The sequence below is a fragment of the Podarcis erhardii genome, assembly GCF_964252035.2.
Source record: "Podarcis erhardii genome assembly, chromosome: 4".
Taxonomy (NCBI): domain Eukaryota; kingdom Metazoa; phylum Chordata; class Lepidosauria; order Squamata; family Lacertidae; genus Podarcis; species Podarcis erhardii.
This window is the reverse complement of record NC_138508.1, coordinates 67870584-67889412: the sequence shown is the minus strand read 5'-3', so window position 1 is coordinate 67889412 and position 18829 is coordinate 67870584. Positions and strand designations below refer to the sequence as shown.

Here is an 18829-nt window from a genome sequence, read left to right as displayed (position 1 = left end):
CAAGATTGCTCTGAAGTCACATCAGCCCTAGATGGGGGGGGGGGATCAGCCCCAACTGCCCCTCCCCTCCCCGTCCTGTATTTTGCCAGAACAAAGGTGGCAACCCTAGTCAAAGGGAGTTCTTTCTTGCAGAAATATAATTAAGAATTTTGAAACAAAGACATGGGAAAGAAGTACAAACAAACTTAAACTATTAATTATTATTGTTAATAGCAACAAACAACACAAACATTTCACAATCAGGTTGACACTCCTGCCTCAGATGACTATAAGAATGCCAGTCTCAAACTGCGTCTTTTAAAGCTGCCTTGACAATTTCAGGGGGTTTTCGGTTTGCAGAGCAAGGTAAGTAAGATCTGAATTTCATGTGATAATCTATGCTTGTTTTAAATAATTGCCCTGGAAGCTGTAGTTTACTCAGTCTTGGGCTACTACCCTGCATGACACCGAGTTGTAACTTCTTATCCATTTTAAAACTCATCTGGTCAGTCTGAAAAGCAAGCCCCATTTTCAGCCTGCAGCACAATTTAGAAGTGGCACTTGCAACTAGTTCTGAAATCATTTGATATCCATATTTAAATTGCTTTACTATTGGCAGTATGGTATAACTTATTATTTAGAGATGCCATTGCTAACAAAACAGCAAGTATTGTCATGCAATTCTACTATATAGTATTGCATTGTGGGAATGCCATATGAAAAGCTGTGTAATTTTTTTCAACCTGTAGCAACCCCCCTATAAAGGGGGGGGGTGCGTGCGCAATATTCACCCCCCAAAAGGCCCCTTCTGAGGGGCATGAATTGAAAAACCACGAAGTATGCCCTAGCACTAATCCTCCACAGAGTTCAGTTGCTTAAATGCAATGGCTCAAATCCTATTATAATCATGCTACAAGAATGTTATTGTTAGAATTAACAGTGTGAGACAGTGGCTATGGAAGCACCTTTCTTAAACCGTTCAATAGAATTAGGATTGCACATCCCCACCAACAAGGAATAGCCCATCTGTAGCTGATCATTACAATTCCCTTGCTGGATCAGGGAACTGAACTTTGCAAAAGATGAAGTTCCAAGTTAGTATTCCTAAAACACACTTAATTGGAAGTAATTTGAAATGGGCAGGGTGTGCTTCCAAGGAAATGAACCTAGAAATTGTAGAGTGAGTGGGTATCACCAGGTGGGGTTTTTTTGCCTCCACAAAGTGGCAGGCACAAAGCCGGGATATCAGGAAATTCAGTTTTTCTAACTTTTATTTCTTCATGCCATATTTTATCTGCTGCTTGCCTGTTTTCTGTGTTGATCACCTGCTTCCCAATCTTTCTAATACTGTTCTAGATAAAAACTATGTTCAAAATGCTGCTTCTCCTTGCATTCATCCTGAGTATGTAATATGTAAATTCAAATACATTACTCTATTGCTTTTGCTTCATACTGGTGCAGCTGTAGGTAGTCTTCATCATAAAATACTGAAGAATTGGGTATTTTAATGCCAACAGCATTGCAGACGTGTCTGTGGATGGGATATATTGATTGAAAATGTCTAGTAAACCAGATTGGTAGTTGGATTCTTACTGAGGGTATTTAGTGAGCCAACATGACAGAGATTTGGGATTGAAGAATGAAGTGATCATTCTGTGATATTATGACAGTGGACAAAGCTGTATTGTAACTTTTGAATAAATGTGGGGGCGGGGAAACCCATATATTTTCTGCTGCAATAAATCTGTTCAGGCAGTCAGTAGGCTGCATACAAATTGCAAACAGAAATGTGTGGGGCCATCAGTGGACATGCAATTTGATCAGGATAAGGTAATGGGTTTAAATATATGAATTTGCCCTGTAGCTGCAATTGTGGAAGACTGAAAAACAGAAGCTGCAACATGTACAGAAAACTGTTGCAGATAACAGTTTTAAACAAAGTTATTTGCACTGTTTTTTAAATAATCCTGATTGACTGTTATGACTGCTTTTGTTATCTTTTGGTTTTGTTTTTATTTGTAAGTCACTTTGTTTAGTTTTTCATAGAAGAGTGAAATATAAATAATAATCAAGTGATTTGCATATTTCTATCCTCTTTTGTGGTGATTTTTTTTAGCTTATTCTACTTGTGTGTTCTTTTCTTTATTTCTAATTTGAGCACATTGGAACATTACCTTTTCAGGAGTTCTATAAAATGGCCAAGACATCTACTGAAGAACTGAGAAAGGTTTTTGCTAAGTATGCTTCAAAAGGGGGTGATCCTAATCAACTATCCCAATGTGAACTGAAAGAATTAATTGAGAAGGAATTTCCAAATGTACCAAAGGCAAGTCCATAACTGTTTCATTGAGGCAGCATATGAAAGTGTGTGGAAATGTCCAAAAGCAATTACAGAAGTAATATTTGCCAAATATTTAACTGGGGGTGAAGAGAGTAAGACTGCAGAAGCGCAGAATTTAAAAGAATGAAGCCCTTTTTCCTAATGAGGCATGCGCTCATAGTCCCATAATGTACTGTACATTGTTTTATTTAATGTATATATATATTTACTCCACAATGCCTGAGATAGCTTGCTGGAGGTTCATTGGCACATAAGTTATACTCAGACTAGACCCACTGAAATTAATGACATTAGGCATGCTCATTGCTATCAATGGGTCTACTCTGAGCAGGACTAACACTGTAAGCAACCCATCACAGAAACAGAGACACAATAAATGCTGGGATGAAGTTTAGATGAGCAGCATGTCAGTAGGTGTCCTCCACGGCAGGAGGAAAACTACCATTACGTTTAAGAAATTTGCTTGTAATTGTAGCACCAGTGCTTTAATTTTCAGTTTTAGTATCTTATTTATAGTAAAATATTTAACGACTGGCATTCCAGTCCTTAAAGCACTTAGTTCTTACATTGGAAATTATGGGCTGTATCTTAAAAGTTATATTCAGAACAGAGCCACTAGGTTGCTAACTTACGTCCATCGATTTTAGCAGCTCTACTCTGAGTATGACTTAGTCTAAGTGAGTGTGTGTAGGATTAGAGCCTCATTGTTAAACAACCGGGAAAGCCAAATATCACATGGTAAGCTAAGAAACTTTAAAAATGAACCACACAGTGACTTGAGTAAGTATAAGCCAGGGACTGCTTCACAGAGACAGCAAATCTCAAAGTAGAGAGAAAATAGCAAAATTATTGTCACTAAGGTGACATCCATTGATTTGACCTTCTTGTTTTGTATTAAAATCACAGGCTTCTACTACTGATGCCGTATTCAAAGAGATGGACAAAAATAATGATGGAGAAGTCAGTTTTGAAGAATTTGAGGCTGTGATGGCCAAACTAATGGGGTGAAGCCAATAGTATGCCCTACAAGAATATGAAAGAGCACTGCAATTTCTAGAAAGAAAGCAAAACAAAATTATAAAGGACGAAACCCTAAAGTAACAGACTGGTTTCTTTCTGAGGCATGAGAACAAAATTATGACAATAAAAACATGTCAATAAATGTGACCTGCTTTATTCTCTAAGCTATCATTACATTATGGGTACAGTCGTCACAGGATATTTCTTTCAGTAAGGCTGTTGAACTGAATGGTAGCTGTGCAAGAGCAGAACAACTTGAGCTAAAAAGAACAATTTGCTCCACAGGGTGTGGTTGGGGTGATGACAGGAGGAGAAGCGATACAAAAGCCGACACCTCACACATCTCACTTGGGTTGATTACAATCACTTCCTCTACTGTAGTATAGTGTAATGTGAGAGTAAGCAATACATAAAGTTGAGTTAAAAAGAAGGATTGTGAAAAGTGGATTCCATTATCAAAGGAAAAGGAAAAGAATTGAAAGATGAGCTTTTGAAGTTTCTGAAACCTGACACATTCCATCCATATTTAATACATGCCCATTCATTTATTAGAATCAATGAAATATTTGATTCATTGGATAAGGACGACATTGGTTCACTTGAATTCTATCTCATGCTGCTTTATAACATGCCACTTATATCTACAGTGGTACCTCGGGTTACATATGCTTCAGGTTACATACGTTTCAGGTTACAGACTCCGCTTACCCAAAAATAGTACCTCGGGTTAAGAACTTTGCTTCAGGATGAGAACAGAACTTGTGCTCCGGTGGCGCAGCGGCAGCAGGAGGCCCCATTAGCTAAAGTGGTGCTTCAGGTTAAGAACAGTTTCAGGTTAAGAACGGACCTCCAGAACGAATTAAGTACGTAACCAGAGGTACCACTGTATTTGTCCTGGCGAATGAAAAATTCCCTATCAATATATTCTCCAGCAAATTTAACTCATATCCGTTTTCCCCAATAATTTCCCAGTTAACCATCTGTATACCAATCTATACCTTACTAGGTGCACCCATTGCCTACTCTCACATTCCTGCTCATTTCTTACAATCCTCTTGTGCAACACCAGCCCCTCCAACGTGCCACTTCTTCCTTTGTGTTCCTGTGCTCATTTTCTTTCTGTACGAATATATCTCCAGCCAGAGGTAACTGGGCCTGGAGGAACTCCAACTCACTTTTCTGTTTCAACAATCCCAATTAGGATGTGAGCCATACTTTGTGATACCCTACATCTTGGCTCTTTCCAGGCTTACTACGAACAATGCACACACACACACAATCTGATGTTTTCCACTTCAACACACTCTGATGACCTACATTTGCTGTTTATGAAACACTAGTTACACGTAACAACTAGTTAATTAATTGAAAGATGCAGCCAGCCATTTCAACAGGACTTGAATGAGCATCCTTATGCACTTCCTCACCAGGAGTATTTTTAATCTGCTCTTTAGCCAAAAAGGCTATGAGAACACTTTATATAAGATCAATAAACACAGGTACTCTCTTCCCCTAATCTTATATTCTAAAAGGCACAACTCAAAAGGAAAAAGGCATGAAGAGGAAGCAAATTTCTGATATCTCCATCTGCTGGAGCCTGACAGAAAATTTGCTTTTACAAATGGATCCGAATTAAAGTGACTGCCATTATTGTTATATACTATCACAAGGTTATCTTCAGGGGAGATAACTTTCTACAAGAATTATATTCAAAACTGTTTATACATTTTCCTATTATTTCTGATGTGTTTATGTGTTTATGCATCATTACCCCAGGGTTTATATAATGCACTTTACCTCAGAGCAATATCTATAGGATCTCACATTACGCTTTAGATACGATCAACTGGGTATTTGCATATCTGTAACTGAATTATTTTAATGATTGTGTAGATGCAGCAGCAAAACCTCTTAGCATAGCAAAATGATAAAATGTCGTACATGTGCCAGCCCAAAGATTCATACTGAACTCAAAACGATATACACTATTTTAATTATATATCTTCTTAGAGTTATTTGCAGCACACACCCTTTTTGCCCCTAAGGGTTATTTGGACCTTTTCCATTCTTGGCAGTTAAAGGATGGCAACTTTATCCATCCTTATCAGACTTCAGAGAGCAAGCTTTTGGAAACCACACCCTAAGATGTATTTAATTTTAGGGTGTATTCAACTGACTTATTTCTTGCCACAAAAACATTTTGTAAACTTTCCTTCCAGTTGCATGTGGATATGACACATGAACGGTGTAAAGAAATCCCCCCCCCTTTTCTAGCACATTTGAAAATGGCTTTTATTCAGACTTTACTGGATACAGTTTTCAGTAAGGAAAAAATTCAATTAAACGGTGCTTCATGCCGTCTGTGAGCGTCTGACACAAGATGGTGTGAATGTCACCATGACTGTGGATAAATCAGCGGAGTGGCTGTGTGGCGAACAAGTACGTGCACCTTCTTGTACTGGAAATATGCCTCAAGGCCCGATTGGCCAAGTAAAATCTACCGTTGTGTATCTGGGTACTTTAGTATAAAAATGGTCTCTGACTTTGGTCTGATGGCCCCCAAGCAGACTTTGGTCTGATGGATGAGAATCGTTGATTCGGCACCTATGTGTGTCTGGATGCAGCTTGCTGGTTCAGTGGCAGTGACTCTAATGGCTGGCATTAAGGTGAGGCAAGTTATTCTGTACAGTACTTGTTAATGTTAATTACCAATTGTTAGCCTTTTCCTTGATTGTCTTTTTACTGATAATGCGGCAGTTCATTTACTTTCAGCTTTGTATTCTTGTTATAAAAAAGCGCACCTACACATTATGTTGTTACGCCCATAACCTAAGATTAAGGTTGCACTTAGCTCCTAGCTTTCATATCTCAGTTTCTAACATTGGCTATCCCAGTCCACAAATGACAAGCCAGCCTAAGATGGACATAAGCACTTAAAGTCACAGAAGCCTCTTAGGACTCGTGACAAGCTGGAATCCAGGAGTACTCCCAAAATATGCCCTGGCACAGTATCGTCATCATATCAAGATTCAGCTTCAACTGATTATCCCTCTTCCAGCCCATCATGGTTTCCAGATGCTGGTCCAACACCTTCAGAACTTCTCCTAATTCAGATGGAATGAAGAGATAAGAGCTGTGCACTGTGCTCCAAATTCTCAAATGGTAACTCACAGTGATTTTCTATAGATGTTGAACAGCATAGAAGACTGAATGGAACCTTACAGTGCCCTTACAGCTCAAAAGCCACGGAGCTGAGCAACAGTCTCTTAGTACAAATAGCACTGCAGGTAGGAGCAGAACTGCCACAGTACAGTGCCTCTGAGTACCATCTTCCAGAGTAATTCCAGAAGGACCTCATGGTCAACCATGTCAAAAACCACTGAGAGGTCAAGGAAAAGCTACACGGAACCAACTCCCACTCCATCTGTCTTCCAATAAAGGCCATCAACCAGGGGGACCAAGGCTGCTTTAGTGCTAAATCTGCACTTGAAACCATATTGAGCCAGGTCTAGATAAACTGCTTCCTCAAGGCATACCTATATCACTAGGGTATCTTGCCCAAGAAGAAAATATCAGAGACTAGGTGGTAGTTTTCTTAGACCTCTGGATCCTGGGAGGACTTTTTCAAGCAGGGCTGCACCACTGCCTCTTTCAGTGACTCCCTTTCACAATGAGACATTAACCATTCCCTGCACCCATCGAGTCAGTCACTTACTTCTAGACTTTATAAGCCGTGATGAGCAGAGATTGAGAGGGCATGTAGTCCACATCTTCCGTCTGCAACAACTGATGTTGAAACCACAAGCTGCAACTTAACAAATTTATCTTCAAAGCACTTCGTAAATCTCTTGCAGCAGGCTATTGAGTGGTCTTTTATTAATGATACAGCACTGGTCTGGACCTGCCAGTTTACCACTCACTCTGCAAGGCATAGAGCACACATTGGTTCTGGCAGCGACTGCTCCATCACACAAGAATGAAGGGAAAAAGAAAAAAAAAAGCAGACCTTTTTTTTTAAAAAAGAAAAGCCTGTCATACACAGATCCTTTTTTAGAAGCTGAAGAGAACAGGATGGGGCAGACTTTCCAAAAAGTTCCCACCCCATAAGCTAACATCACCAGTAATGTCACCTGTTGTTCAGTGGGGCATGATTTGAGGGAGATGGCCTTGTGGGCCAAATTGGACCTTCTTGTGGGCCCAGATTAGGACCTTCTTGTGAGCCCACAGGCCGGAAGTTTCCCATCCCATGTTGTATAAAGAATGGATGTGGAACCCCTACCCCAGATTTCCCTCACTGGGATATTCGTGTAAAGATTCCCTCACTCCTAGCAAAGGGTCCCACAACCCACTAGAACCCTCCCTATGGTCCTTGTCACCCTGACTTGGCCAGCCCATTACATTCTTGTCCTTTGACCTGCTAGAAGTTTATACAATTACATATTCCAAGGGATATATGAATTACCCTATGTTTAAAATAAATTGCTACAGACCACAAATTAAGTGTGGACATTCCAGCCAACGGATAATTAGTTGATTAACCACAAACAATTAAGGAAGGGATAGGTGGTTTCATTCTAAGATCCAAGCATCTGCTGACTCACAGGACACATGGGACAATTACAACACAATCCCAACTATGTCTAGTCAAAAGCACACCCCAGTAAGTTCCCTGGGGCTTACTCCAGTTTAGGACTGCCGCCATAGATTAATTGTTCCAGGCTTAAAAGAGCACCAATAGAAGCTGCAATATGATGTTAGTCACTGGTGTCTGGAGCCTTTGTTGAATGCAAGGATGCTGTGCACCTCAAAATTTGAACTTTGCTGATTCTTTCCTAATAGGCCATCTGAATCTAGAGATGCAGGCACACCTTCATTGTACATCATGACACATACATGGAATGGAAAGAGTTGGGAGTGGTGCTTAAGCACAGAAATACATGGGCAGGAAATGGAGTTATGTTCTACTATATCTGCCAGTGCTCTGGATATCTAAACCAGGTATCTCTTATCATGAGTACAAATCTGATTGTCTTAAACTGTTTACTATGGGTGATATCCAGCATGAGTTATATTCAGAATAAATGACTAAAATCAATAACCTAAGTACAGATTTCCAGGGGCCTACTCTTAGTGAGACTTAGTATTATACATCTACTATTACTGTGTGCCATATTTAATCTTAAATATTATGTTCATTCCAGAAATCATGGTGTCGTGGTAACCAACTACAGAACTGCAATCATTACAAGATATGGTGCCAATCACATCCACCATTTTCATGCTCATTTATAGAATTCCTATAAGAAATGTTCACTGAAGGCACAGAACTGGAGGGCTCTGAGGTCAGATATTTCATGAAAAGTAGGTGAAAGCTTCTGTGCTATATTCTGGCACTGGCCCAATTAAACTCTGTCCTATAGAATAAACCAGTAAATTGTATTCTTTTTTAAAAAAAATTAAAAGAAAAAAACTAGAACTAAATGCCACCTTTATTCACTGCCATTCCCAATTACCTGAATAAAACCAGATTTTACAAGGTGAAATACCACAACACACTCAGATATGTTGTCTAAGAATGGTGTACTGGAGACTGATTGTTAATTTTAAAAATCTGTTCCTTTTTCTAATGGGATACTTACTAAATGGGATATTTATCACCAAGGAATTCAGTCCTAAAGTGCTGTTGTAAGCCAGGATAGGCAAGAATGTACGGTAGTTGACCACACTTTCCCAAGAATTATGTCCACATCCTCAACTTGCACGAACCAAAAGGTATCCACCAAATTTGGAGAAGAAAGAGCTGTAGCTACATCTGAGACAGGATCTCCAATCTGGATCCCTAAAACAATCCACAGCATCCCTTCCATACATTATTGAATCACCTTTACGATTAGGAAACGGACACCATTACGGATCATGTACATGTGATTTCATCCCCACCCCCCACCAATACATAAACTGCCAAAATTGCAAAATAAATTTCTGTTTTTCCCAGTTTAATGTATACTGTAGGTAGATTTTATAGTTGATAACAGGAAGAAATGACATTTTGTAGTGAAACAGTATGAATGTTGGACCCGTCTGAGTTTGGCAGAGCAGGATGGAACTTAGGAACTAGCTTTTATATAGTGATTGCTTCTCTTGGCATGCCTTCATCCAAACATGCAATACTTCTGCCTGTTTGCATTAGAAGCCCCACTTCCTGAGTCTCCTGCAGCTGTTGCCTTTCCTTTAACCCTGTCAAACAACATCATTCCAGTTACAGATAGGTAGCCGTGTTGGTCTGCCATAGTCAAGACAAAATAAAAAAATTCCTTCCAGTAGCACCTTAAAGACCAACTAAGTTAGTTCTAGGTATGAGCTTTCGTGTGCATGCACACTTCTTCAGATACCATGTTTAAACAACATCATGTCTCTCAGCATCATACTACCTTTGGAGCAGGCTTTGAGAATAAGCAAATAAATTTGTTAGCAAAGATTTGTTCTGTTGTAAATACATTTATCAATACAACAGATGGGGATACAGAAATGCACAAGATGAATAACAGTTTATAACTGAAGATTAATACAGTGGTGCCTCGCAAGACGAAATTAATCCGTTCCGCGAGTCTCTTCGTCTAGCGGTTTTTTCGTCTTGCGAAGCACCCCTATTAGCGGCTTAGCGGATTAGCGCTATTAGCGGCTATTAAAGGCTTAGCGGCTAAGCAGCTATTAGCGGCTTAGAAAAAGGGGGGGGAGGGGAAAAACTCGCAAGACTCGCAAGACGTTTTCGTCTTGCTAAGCAAGACCATAGGGAAATTCGTCTTGCGAAGCGTCTCGAAAAACGGAAAACCCTTTCGTCTAGCGGGTTTTTCGTCTTGCGAGGCATTCGTCTTGCGGGGCATCACTGTAAGTTTTCTTAGATCTTATTATCAGGAGATATCAGAAATGGAATGATGGAAAGGACCATATTCCTTCTAGACCAGCAATAACTTCAGAATGAAATATCCTAGCGCCCTAGGCCAATCATTAAGCTGCCTAGATTCAATGTACACACCCAGTTTATATAGCATACGCCCTATGAGAAATGTGGGGGTGTTTAGATGTAGAGGAGATAAACTGGGAGTAAATGGCAGCAGGCATCATCATGGTAACAAATCAGTGCTATGCAGCCAACAATACAACAGTAGCAGTGTTCTTCATTGTCACAACAAACAGGTGTGTCGTTCTGAAGATTTAAAACACCATCACTAATAAGCTGCAGTTAATGCAGTAACCTGAAGCAGACCAGCAGTGGCACCCACCCCACTCCCTCACAAATACTTACTTGACTCTCTTAACAGATCTCTGTGACCGTTCCTTCCTCATCCCCATGCCTGATCTTCCTTTTCAGACATCATGATATATCGGAATGTTGTGATGTTTAGCTGCTGATATATCACAGTGTTGAAAACCAGGTATCGCTCAGCCCTAGTCTGTTTTTTAATATACCTAAAATCCTTTGCTTATTAGGGGCTACCCCATATTTTGTTCAAAAAATTGCTCTGCAGAGGTAACTACCATGGAGCTATAACTTTTTTCAAAAGTAGGGGGTATGTGGCTTGGCCTTTGAAATATAGGGGGTCCTCAGTAAATAGCTAATTGGGAACCAGTGATATAGAGAATTCATTAAAAGTATCAGCTTAGTTTGTCCTGAATTCAGATTTGAAATTTGATATACTACTACCGGCCAATGAAGTCAGTATACTTTGCTTAAAATATTATTTTACAAACTACAGGTAGCTGCCACCTACCTGTATTACCTACCTCTTCTGAAAACCATTTGTCTAAGTATCTTATTAGTTTCTAACATCCTGCTAAAATGCCAAAACTAATTGTGGTAAAATCAGGATGACTTAATAGTCATTTTATAACTCATTTTCTTTCTTTCTTTCTTTCTTTCTTTCTTTCTTTCTTTCTTTCTTTCTCTCTCTCTCTCTCTCTCTCTCTGCTTGAAACTCTTGTTCCCTCAGTAAATCTGTTTGAAAACTAAATATAGGCAGAGCAGCGGAAGAAAAAAACCCTTCTTCTAGGTTACTTAATTCCTTTGAAAGGATAGATGTTTTCAAGGGCTACAGGTGTGCTATCTAGTATTAAGCTATGCTAAGTGCATTGCTATGTCAGGGACTGGCAGGGCTCTGAAGCGTGTGTGGCGGAGGCAGGGGACCGAGGGAGTGACCCCGGAGAGGGGACCAATGACATGGGGGTTGATGCCACCCGCAAGTAGGAGCCAGGGCATGGGGAGGAGGGAGACTCAGAGGTGAAGGTGTGCAGGATGTGGCAGAAGAAGAGGCTGTTCAAGCGACAGATGGGTCAAGAGACTCCCCACCTTCCCTTGCCCCACTGTGTCTAAGAACCAGGAGGGGCTTGAAGCAAGAAGAGCAGCAACAAGTTCCATGCAGAAGAAGTCTCAGGTTGCTGGTGTGCAACCCACCAGGTGAGGGAATATAAGCAGAGGGGCGGGGTCTCACTGTTGCTGCAACTGCGCTGAAGGGAGCCTATCTGTGAGGGGACAGTTGCTTGGTGGCTAGAGGCATGTTTGTGCATATGCGCTGTGTAAGTTGCTGTAAGTGCTTCTTTTATCGATATAAACTTAACTATCAGACATGGGCCTTCCAAAGCTGGCATGGGCCAGGGCATGCTGTGGCATTTCCTTCTTACACCACAGATGAATTACAAGTATGAATGAGGGGAATCAGGAAAAACTTGTAATACTGCAATGTGCCTGGTTACAAAGATTCTATATAGATCTGACAAAAGCGTGGGCTGCTGTTAAAAATATAACAAAGTTCTAGCAATATCCAGCTATTTCCTTATCCCCAAAACACCTCTGTAAAGGGGAAAAAACAAAGCTTCTATAATACACCGGCAGGGTGAATCCAATTACCATATTTTCTTCTTTAAAAAAATAAACTTGAATGTTAAAAGTATGTAACACATCCAACATCTGTCAGCAAAGACAAATTTCATAATCAGGGCGGAGTGAGAGGCATAACAGGGTGGAGCGGGAGAGACATAAAAGGATGCCTCAGCCCTGAGCTTCTCACATTGCATTTGCAGAGCCTCTGCTTTTGGAGTATTAGGTAAATATGATTTATTTATTCTATGTCTTTTTGGATGTCTTCTATGAATGTCCTCAATTCTACTACTTTCAGAATGCATTGCACCACAGTGTATAAAGAAAAATGTGTTTTTATCTTTCCAAGAAAAATATATTACAGGAAAACATGATAAAGTTTTTCCACAGGAGAAAATACCGCAGCTTCTTACATGTCAGAAGTTTCACATATGATGTCAGTTAGCTTGCAATTAATGTTGTATGAGCAGAATTAGCAATTTAAGAGAAAATGGCTTCATTGTAATTGCTATATAAAACTACATTTTCCACATACCTATGTAGCTGTCGTATTAAATCAATGTATTTCCCCTCTACAAACTTCAAAATATGTTAACTTTGTTTGCTCTTTTACAGCTTTCGAATATACAAAAATATGGCAGAATTTAATAGCGACCAACTCTTAAGTCTCTTCACTCAGTATGCTATGAAAGAAGGTAGCAAGCATCTGCTTTCCATGGACGGACTTAAAAGTTTGATTCAGAGCCACTTCTCTAATGTTTTAGTAAGTCTTTCCAAACTGCACTGCCAATTAAACTAGATAACATTAATTTTTACCGAAGCCTGCATCTAATTTGTGGTATTTTCCAAACAAATCCAATTCACTAAAGGACAAACAAGGGACATAGTCCAACGAAGCTCTGAAGAGTTTAAAACATGACTGGACAACAAGGGAGGGATGGGGAGGGACAGCAATGTGGGAATGATTCAGTAAGATAGACAACAGCTTCCATTCACTGTAATAATTTGTGTAGCTTCCTATCCAATTCTAAATGAAATTAGTAGAGACTTTACTTTGGTGAACTGCTTCTATAATGATTATTTGTAGCTGTTAGGCAACCTGAGAAAAGTAGGATAATCTGATCCTAAGAAAAGCATGTTTTACAAAAGGTAACAAGGCAAAAAGAAATCTAGTACACTGATGCTTGAATGTTTGTCTTTACTTTACATGCTGAAAATATTGTTCAGGAAAACATTTGCCATATTTAGATTGTTTTTGTTGATCGCACCTGAAAAGTTTTAATTTAGATGAAATCATGTTTTCAAACATTGAAATCTCTCCATCAAAATGTTTTTCAAACATTTTAATTAACATTTTAAAGGTATCTTCAGACAAATATATGGGTTTGATTATACAAAGCACTGGGCAATCTATGAACGTGTTATGGTGAAATTTTAGTTACTGCTAGAACCTTAAGTAGCTAGAGAAAAGGAAGTTGATTATAATATCAAATTTTGAAAACAAAATTATTATTATTTTAGCTGAAGTTAGTTGTTGGTTTTTGAGGCGAGAGTCCTCTCTAAGTTACTTACATAAAGAGCGTCACTGGATTACAGAATAGGTGGGGAAATTATAAATTGAGAACCACAATGGAAAGATGTCAAAGTCAGGACTTAGAACAACAGAAGGGTGCTCTAAGAATTACCTAGTGAACTTACTGAATATGCCAACAATATAAAGCCCTCACAATTTTCTTTCTTTTAATATGGTAGCATCCAGTTTTTAATATGGTAGCCTCCAGCAGGAATATTTTTTTCAAAAAAACCAGACCCCCAAAGTGTTCAATGGATATAAACAAGACTCTGTCAGAACAGGCCCAAACAAGAATGGGTTAATACGTGTGTATAGAGTAAATGTTAGCAAATTTGCTTAAGTTCTGTTTAAGATCATAATAAGCATTCCAGTGCCTTCTGAAACAAAGAGTCCAGTCCAGGCTTCCTCAAGCTCGGCCCTCCAGATGTTTCTGGCCTACAAGTCCCATGATCCCTAGCTAGCAGGACCAGTGGTCAGGGCTGATGGGAACTGTAGTCTCAAAAACATCTGGAGGGCCGCGTTTGAGGAAGCCTGGTCTAGCCTATCCATTTCTGTGCAAAATGAAATCTAGAGAAAACTATGCACAATTAATAGGTACTTTAAAAAATATATGCTCCTTGCTAAAATGTAAGTGTTTCATTTAGGTATTTAGTGAAAGCTAATATTTGGGATAAATTGTACATAAAAGTAATTTTTATAATAGGTTTGGAACAAAAGATGAGTTCAGCAAGGACAGTGGGAATATACATTAAGGGGAAATTGCAGCTAAAAAATGTAACTCACCAGAGCTGTTAGGATCAGTACAATCTAGTGGCTAGAATGCTTGTTTTGTACAATGAAGAAATACATGTTCAGATACCCACTTAGGTGGGAAATCACTGTCTTTCAGCTTAATGTGAGTGATAGAAATATTAAAAGAAATAATAATACCCAGTAATAATGCCACAAAAAGAATGTGCACCACAGGTCACATTCACAAACAGCATTTGCTAGCACAAAAGCTAAAATACTAAGAGATAAATGCACTCTCTCAAACAACCACATAGCGTGCTAATAAAACAAAGTATGAGAAAAAGGGTGCAGCTGCACTTTTTAAAAAGCAGTGCAAAAGTAAATGCTTAAAATGCTAATATGCTCTGCAAAAGTAGACTGAGCTATCTCCAAATGTATCTTATTTTTGTTAGCGTGCCTGGTACAGCTACTGAGAGTAGTGCAATCTTTGTGCCCCATGTGAGCAGAAGTCCCAAGGCGCACAGCAGCATGGTCATGCCATTCACTTGAATGCAAAGTTCCTTCACACCTCCCAGCAACAGCCAAGAGATTGTTCTTTGTCCACAGATCTACTCTTGCTTCTCCCACAAACAGCCTACGTGGCAGGAGCCTGGGATTAAAAATAGTTGCTGAATGTTCTTGGGAAGCACTTGTTCAGTGAATGGCAGTGCTGTGATCCTGGTTGTGGCCTGGAACAAAAGCGGCTGGGCACAGAGACGCCATGTCTGGTTTCTATAACAATAACAAAATCCCAGCCACAGGCTAATGGAGGCCTACTAATATGGGTCTCATGTCAATCTTATGTCATCAGATTTTAACATTTGCCTTGCCGTTTCCCTAAATTAAAGGCAGGTTTGGGCAGGACCAAAGCATACTTTGGCTGTGATGTTAAAGGCACAGCGAGTTAGGTTTGCCTTCCTGGCCTATTATACCTTTCTGTAGACTGTCTGTTCAGTACAAGAGGACTGCTAGAGGGAGAGTATGCAATGACCACGGAGGCTGAGCCACTAAGTGTCAAGAGCAGAGCAGATTTTGCACCGTAACAAAAGTTCAGTGGTTTAGCTTTCTAGCTTAACTGCTCCAAGTACAGTGCTTTGTCTTTTTTCCACAGATGTGAATGGTACTCAGTTAATTCACTGAGAGCCCTTGTGAACTAAGCCAGGTCCTATCTGCCCCACTTAACGTCCCTTTACTCAAGCTACATATCTTGGTGTGATGCTAGAGTCAATTATTATTGTTTTCATTGGTATTTTAAGTTGTTACCCACCCTTCAACGCTAAGGTCACAGGGCGAGTCACAACTATTTGAAAAACAACTTTGAAAACAGTTAAAAAACTTACAATTATAATTAATGGCTTTTGCATATATTGGTTAGCGGAGTATTTCAATGTTTGTTTTGTAAACTTCTGTTTCAGTATTTAAATTATGATTTAGGTATCTGTTTTGATATATTTTCATTTTATATTTCTATTATGCTTTGGGAAAATATTTATAAATATTTATAAATATAAAAAAATGTATTTATATATTTTTATTTTGAAAGGCAGTGTTTGAAACCAATAAAAGCCTGTTACATTGGATGTGAAGGGGAATTACAGTTCTTTTCTAACCCCACTCTCCCAGTTCTCCAACACCCATCAATGAGACCATTCACTCAGGCCAAGTAAGGGACAGGGCAGATCTACTTTTTTACACCTGGTCCCACATCCTGTTTTCCCAAACCAAATGTAGCCTCTAACTCCTGAGAGAAAGGCAAGGAATATTGTCTCCATTTCTAACTTGGAAGAGGAACACAGAACAGGGCTGAATGTTCCAGAATTGTTCATAGGTGTACCCAACATATACCCTGATAAAATTGTACACCACCTATAAGGAAATGAAAAGGCTTGCTCAAAATTATTGTGTATAGATAACCATGTTTCAAGGAAAGAATTTAGCTTAAATATGTTCTGTAACTCACTATTCTGAAAGTTATCGTATATAAAACTATTTTGCTTTCTTTTCCACTCCCTTACCACCACCCAAATAAAACTTACAGGGTTCAATGTCTCTCAACGATATATCCAAATACGCGGACTTGGATAAAGATGGAAAAATCAACTTTAATGACTTCAAGGCACTGATGAGCAAGTTAGGCAGTTTGGCAGGATTGTCTAATTTGGCTGGAATAACCGGTTTGCTCTCCTAAGGCATCCAATGAAGAGACGACAGACAGAAAGTACTTCCAAGATCCCCAAACCAACCTATTATGGACATTTACAATTATATTTGTACAAAGAATCTCTCTAAAACTAAATCTAATCATTGTGGAACGATGGATGTCATTGAATAAAAATCTACTTTATTTACTTTATTTGCTTTCAAACCATGCATGTATGATGACTGGTAAAACCATGCACAATCTTGACCAGTAGATTTAAAGGGTTTACACAAAGCATATGCAACTGGACGAAGTCTATGGTTAATACTTCTTTTAACATATATCTAGTCCCTTTCCTAAAAACTTTGCCCTTTTCATTGTTGCATTACACTGAGTTGACATTTTATATGAGCTTTCTCTGCTATGGCTCTAAGGAGCACTGCCCCACCAGCTCAGTCTGCCCTCAGCCACCCATCTGTCATTTTGCTTACAACCAGTCTAGGACTGGGTCTGTCGGTCGCTGGTTCTGGCTCCACCAGCTGTTGGTCCCTCTGCCTTCCATCCTATGGAATGCACCAATGGGCACCAACCACCACCAAATAATCCTGATTTTACTAGCCGGCTGTTTACAACTCTCCACTGTAAAATTCTCTGTTATTCATAACTTCTGGTTCTTGTTTTTTAGCTGGCTTTTGAACCCTAAAAATAGGAGTACATCTCCTAATGCAAAGGCTTTTTAGAGTCTGGGAGCTTGGCAAAAGCTATCTAAAAAGTCCAACCAGAGACATGTTCTTTAATATGGGCTCTATTATCCTATACAGAACACTAGTCAGCTCTTGATCAATGCATGATAATGGTTAGGGTGTTTTTGACATTAAAGTAATTCCGTAATTATTCTGACCACGTGCAACTGCTAAAATTAGTACTGTTATTACTTCTTCATTTACTAATCCTCAAGATAATGATCTTTTTAAACAGATTTATCCAAAACCAATCAGCAATTTGCAAATGATTCACTTATTTGCTCTATGACCTCTGTTATGCAACCTCTTTACAGTTTGATCAATTGCAATGGTGATATCCCATTAAATTTGTCTAATGGAAAGTCTCATTAACTGAGACCAGAGATCATCAGGGCAAAGTGCAAAAAATGTTTTCTCTGTTGGAGCTGAGCACCAGAACATACAAAATGGTATATTAACAAATGTGCAATTATTTCTTTGGATATGAAGAAGATATGGGGAACATGTGTCCCTCTGAACTACAACTTCCAAAATCCCTCAACATTTGGGCAGGTTGGTGCTGGTTGGAAGAGATGGAAGTCTAGTAATAGACTTCCGGCGGAACGCGAGCTCGTAGCAGGAGGGGATTTGCCGTGAGGAAAAATCCCGAGCTATTTCGGGGAGAGAAGGGGTGCCTAAGGGCACAGAGGCTCCCCAAACTACCTCTGGAGGGTGTCCAGAAGGCGAGGATCCCAGCAAGACCAACAGCGGTTCGCCCCGCCGTCAGGTAACTTCAAAAAGAAGCGAAGAGTACGGCGGAGCTGAACAGCAGGTCATGGGAAGCCATTTCCTACCCCCCAAGTAGCGAAGCCCCGACCCTGCCGAGAGAAGCGCACCGCTCTCCAACAAAAGAAACTTCGGAGTAAATTCAGACTATGAATAACTTGAGAATAAGAGAAATCCGGGGGGAGAAACAAGAGAACTGAGGAGTTCAGTCTTTGCCTGGAATCAGCACGGACGCAAGGTAATTCACGGAGCGGAGTAAAAGGAGTGAAAATGCCCTAGCGATGTTTCTTTGTTTCCCTGAAGGACTTTAACTGATAATTTACAAAGTAACCAAAGGGAAGGACACTCAGTATCAATATCAGTATTAAGAGACTGTTTGACTTAAACAGGGGACAGAAAGTACAATTTGTAAGCGGGAAATACTCAATGAACTGAGGGGGGTAAAGAAAGGAAACCCCCTCTCTAGGCAATTAATGAGCAAAGAGCAAAGAACAAAGCCAAGGAAAGCGGAAGAGAAGGCTCCGACGCCATTATAGAAACTGAAGCGCGGCGACCAGCAGCTCCCAACAATTAATGTACTCTGATAGCCTGTACTAAAGTAAATTATTCCTACTCACCAGCA

The 18829-nt window shown here is 39.7% G+C and overlaps 2 protein-coding genes and 1 long non-coding RNA gene across 8 annotated transcripts in view; 2 read left to right on the top strand and 1 right to left on the bottom strand.

Moving 5' to 3' along the window:
* CTPS2 (CTP synthase 2) overlaps positions 1–18829 on the bottom strand; it is a 78861-nt gene that overhangs the window by 16834 nt on the left and 43198 nt on the right. The gene's annotated exons all lie outside the window — the stretch shown is intronic.
* S100G (S100 calcium binding protein G) lies at positions 109–5835 on the top strand. The gene is made up of 3 exons (XM_081859160.1): positions 109–345; positions 2162–2305; positions 3227–5835. Exons 2-3 carry the CDS (start codon positions 2174–2176, stop codon positions 3326–3328), a joined length of 234 nt encoding a protein of 77 aa, XP_081715286.1. The 5' UTR covers positions 109–345; positions 2162–2173; the 3' UTR covers positions 3329–5835.
* LOC309340390 lies at positions 12299–16912 on the top strand. The gene is made up of 3 exons (XR_014155956.1): positions 12299–12441; positions 12831–12978; positions 16598–16912. It is a non-coding gene; the product is annotated as an uncharacterized lncRNA (long non-coding RNA).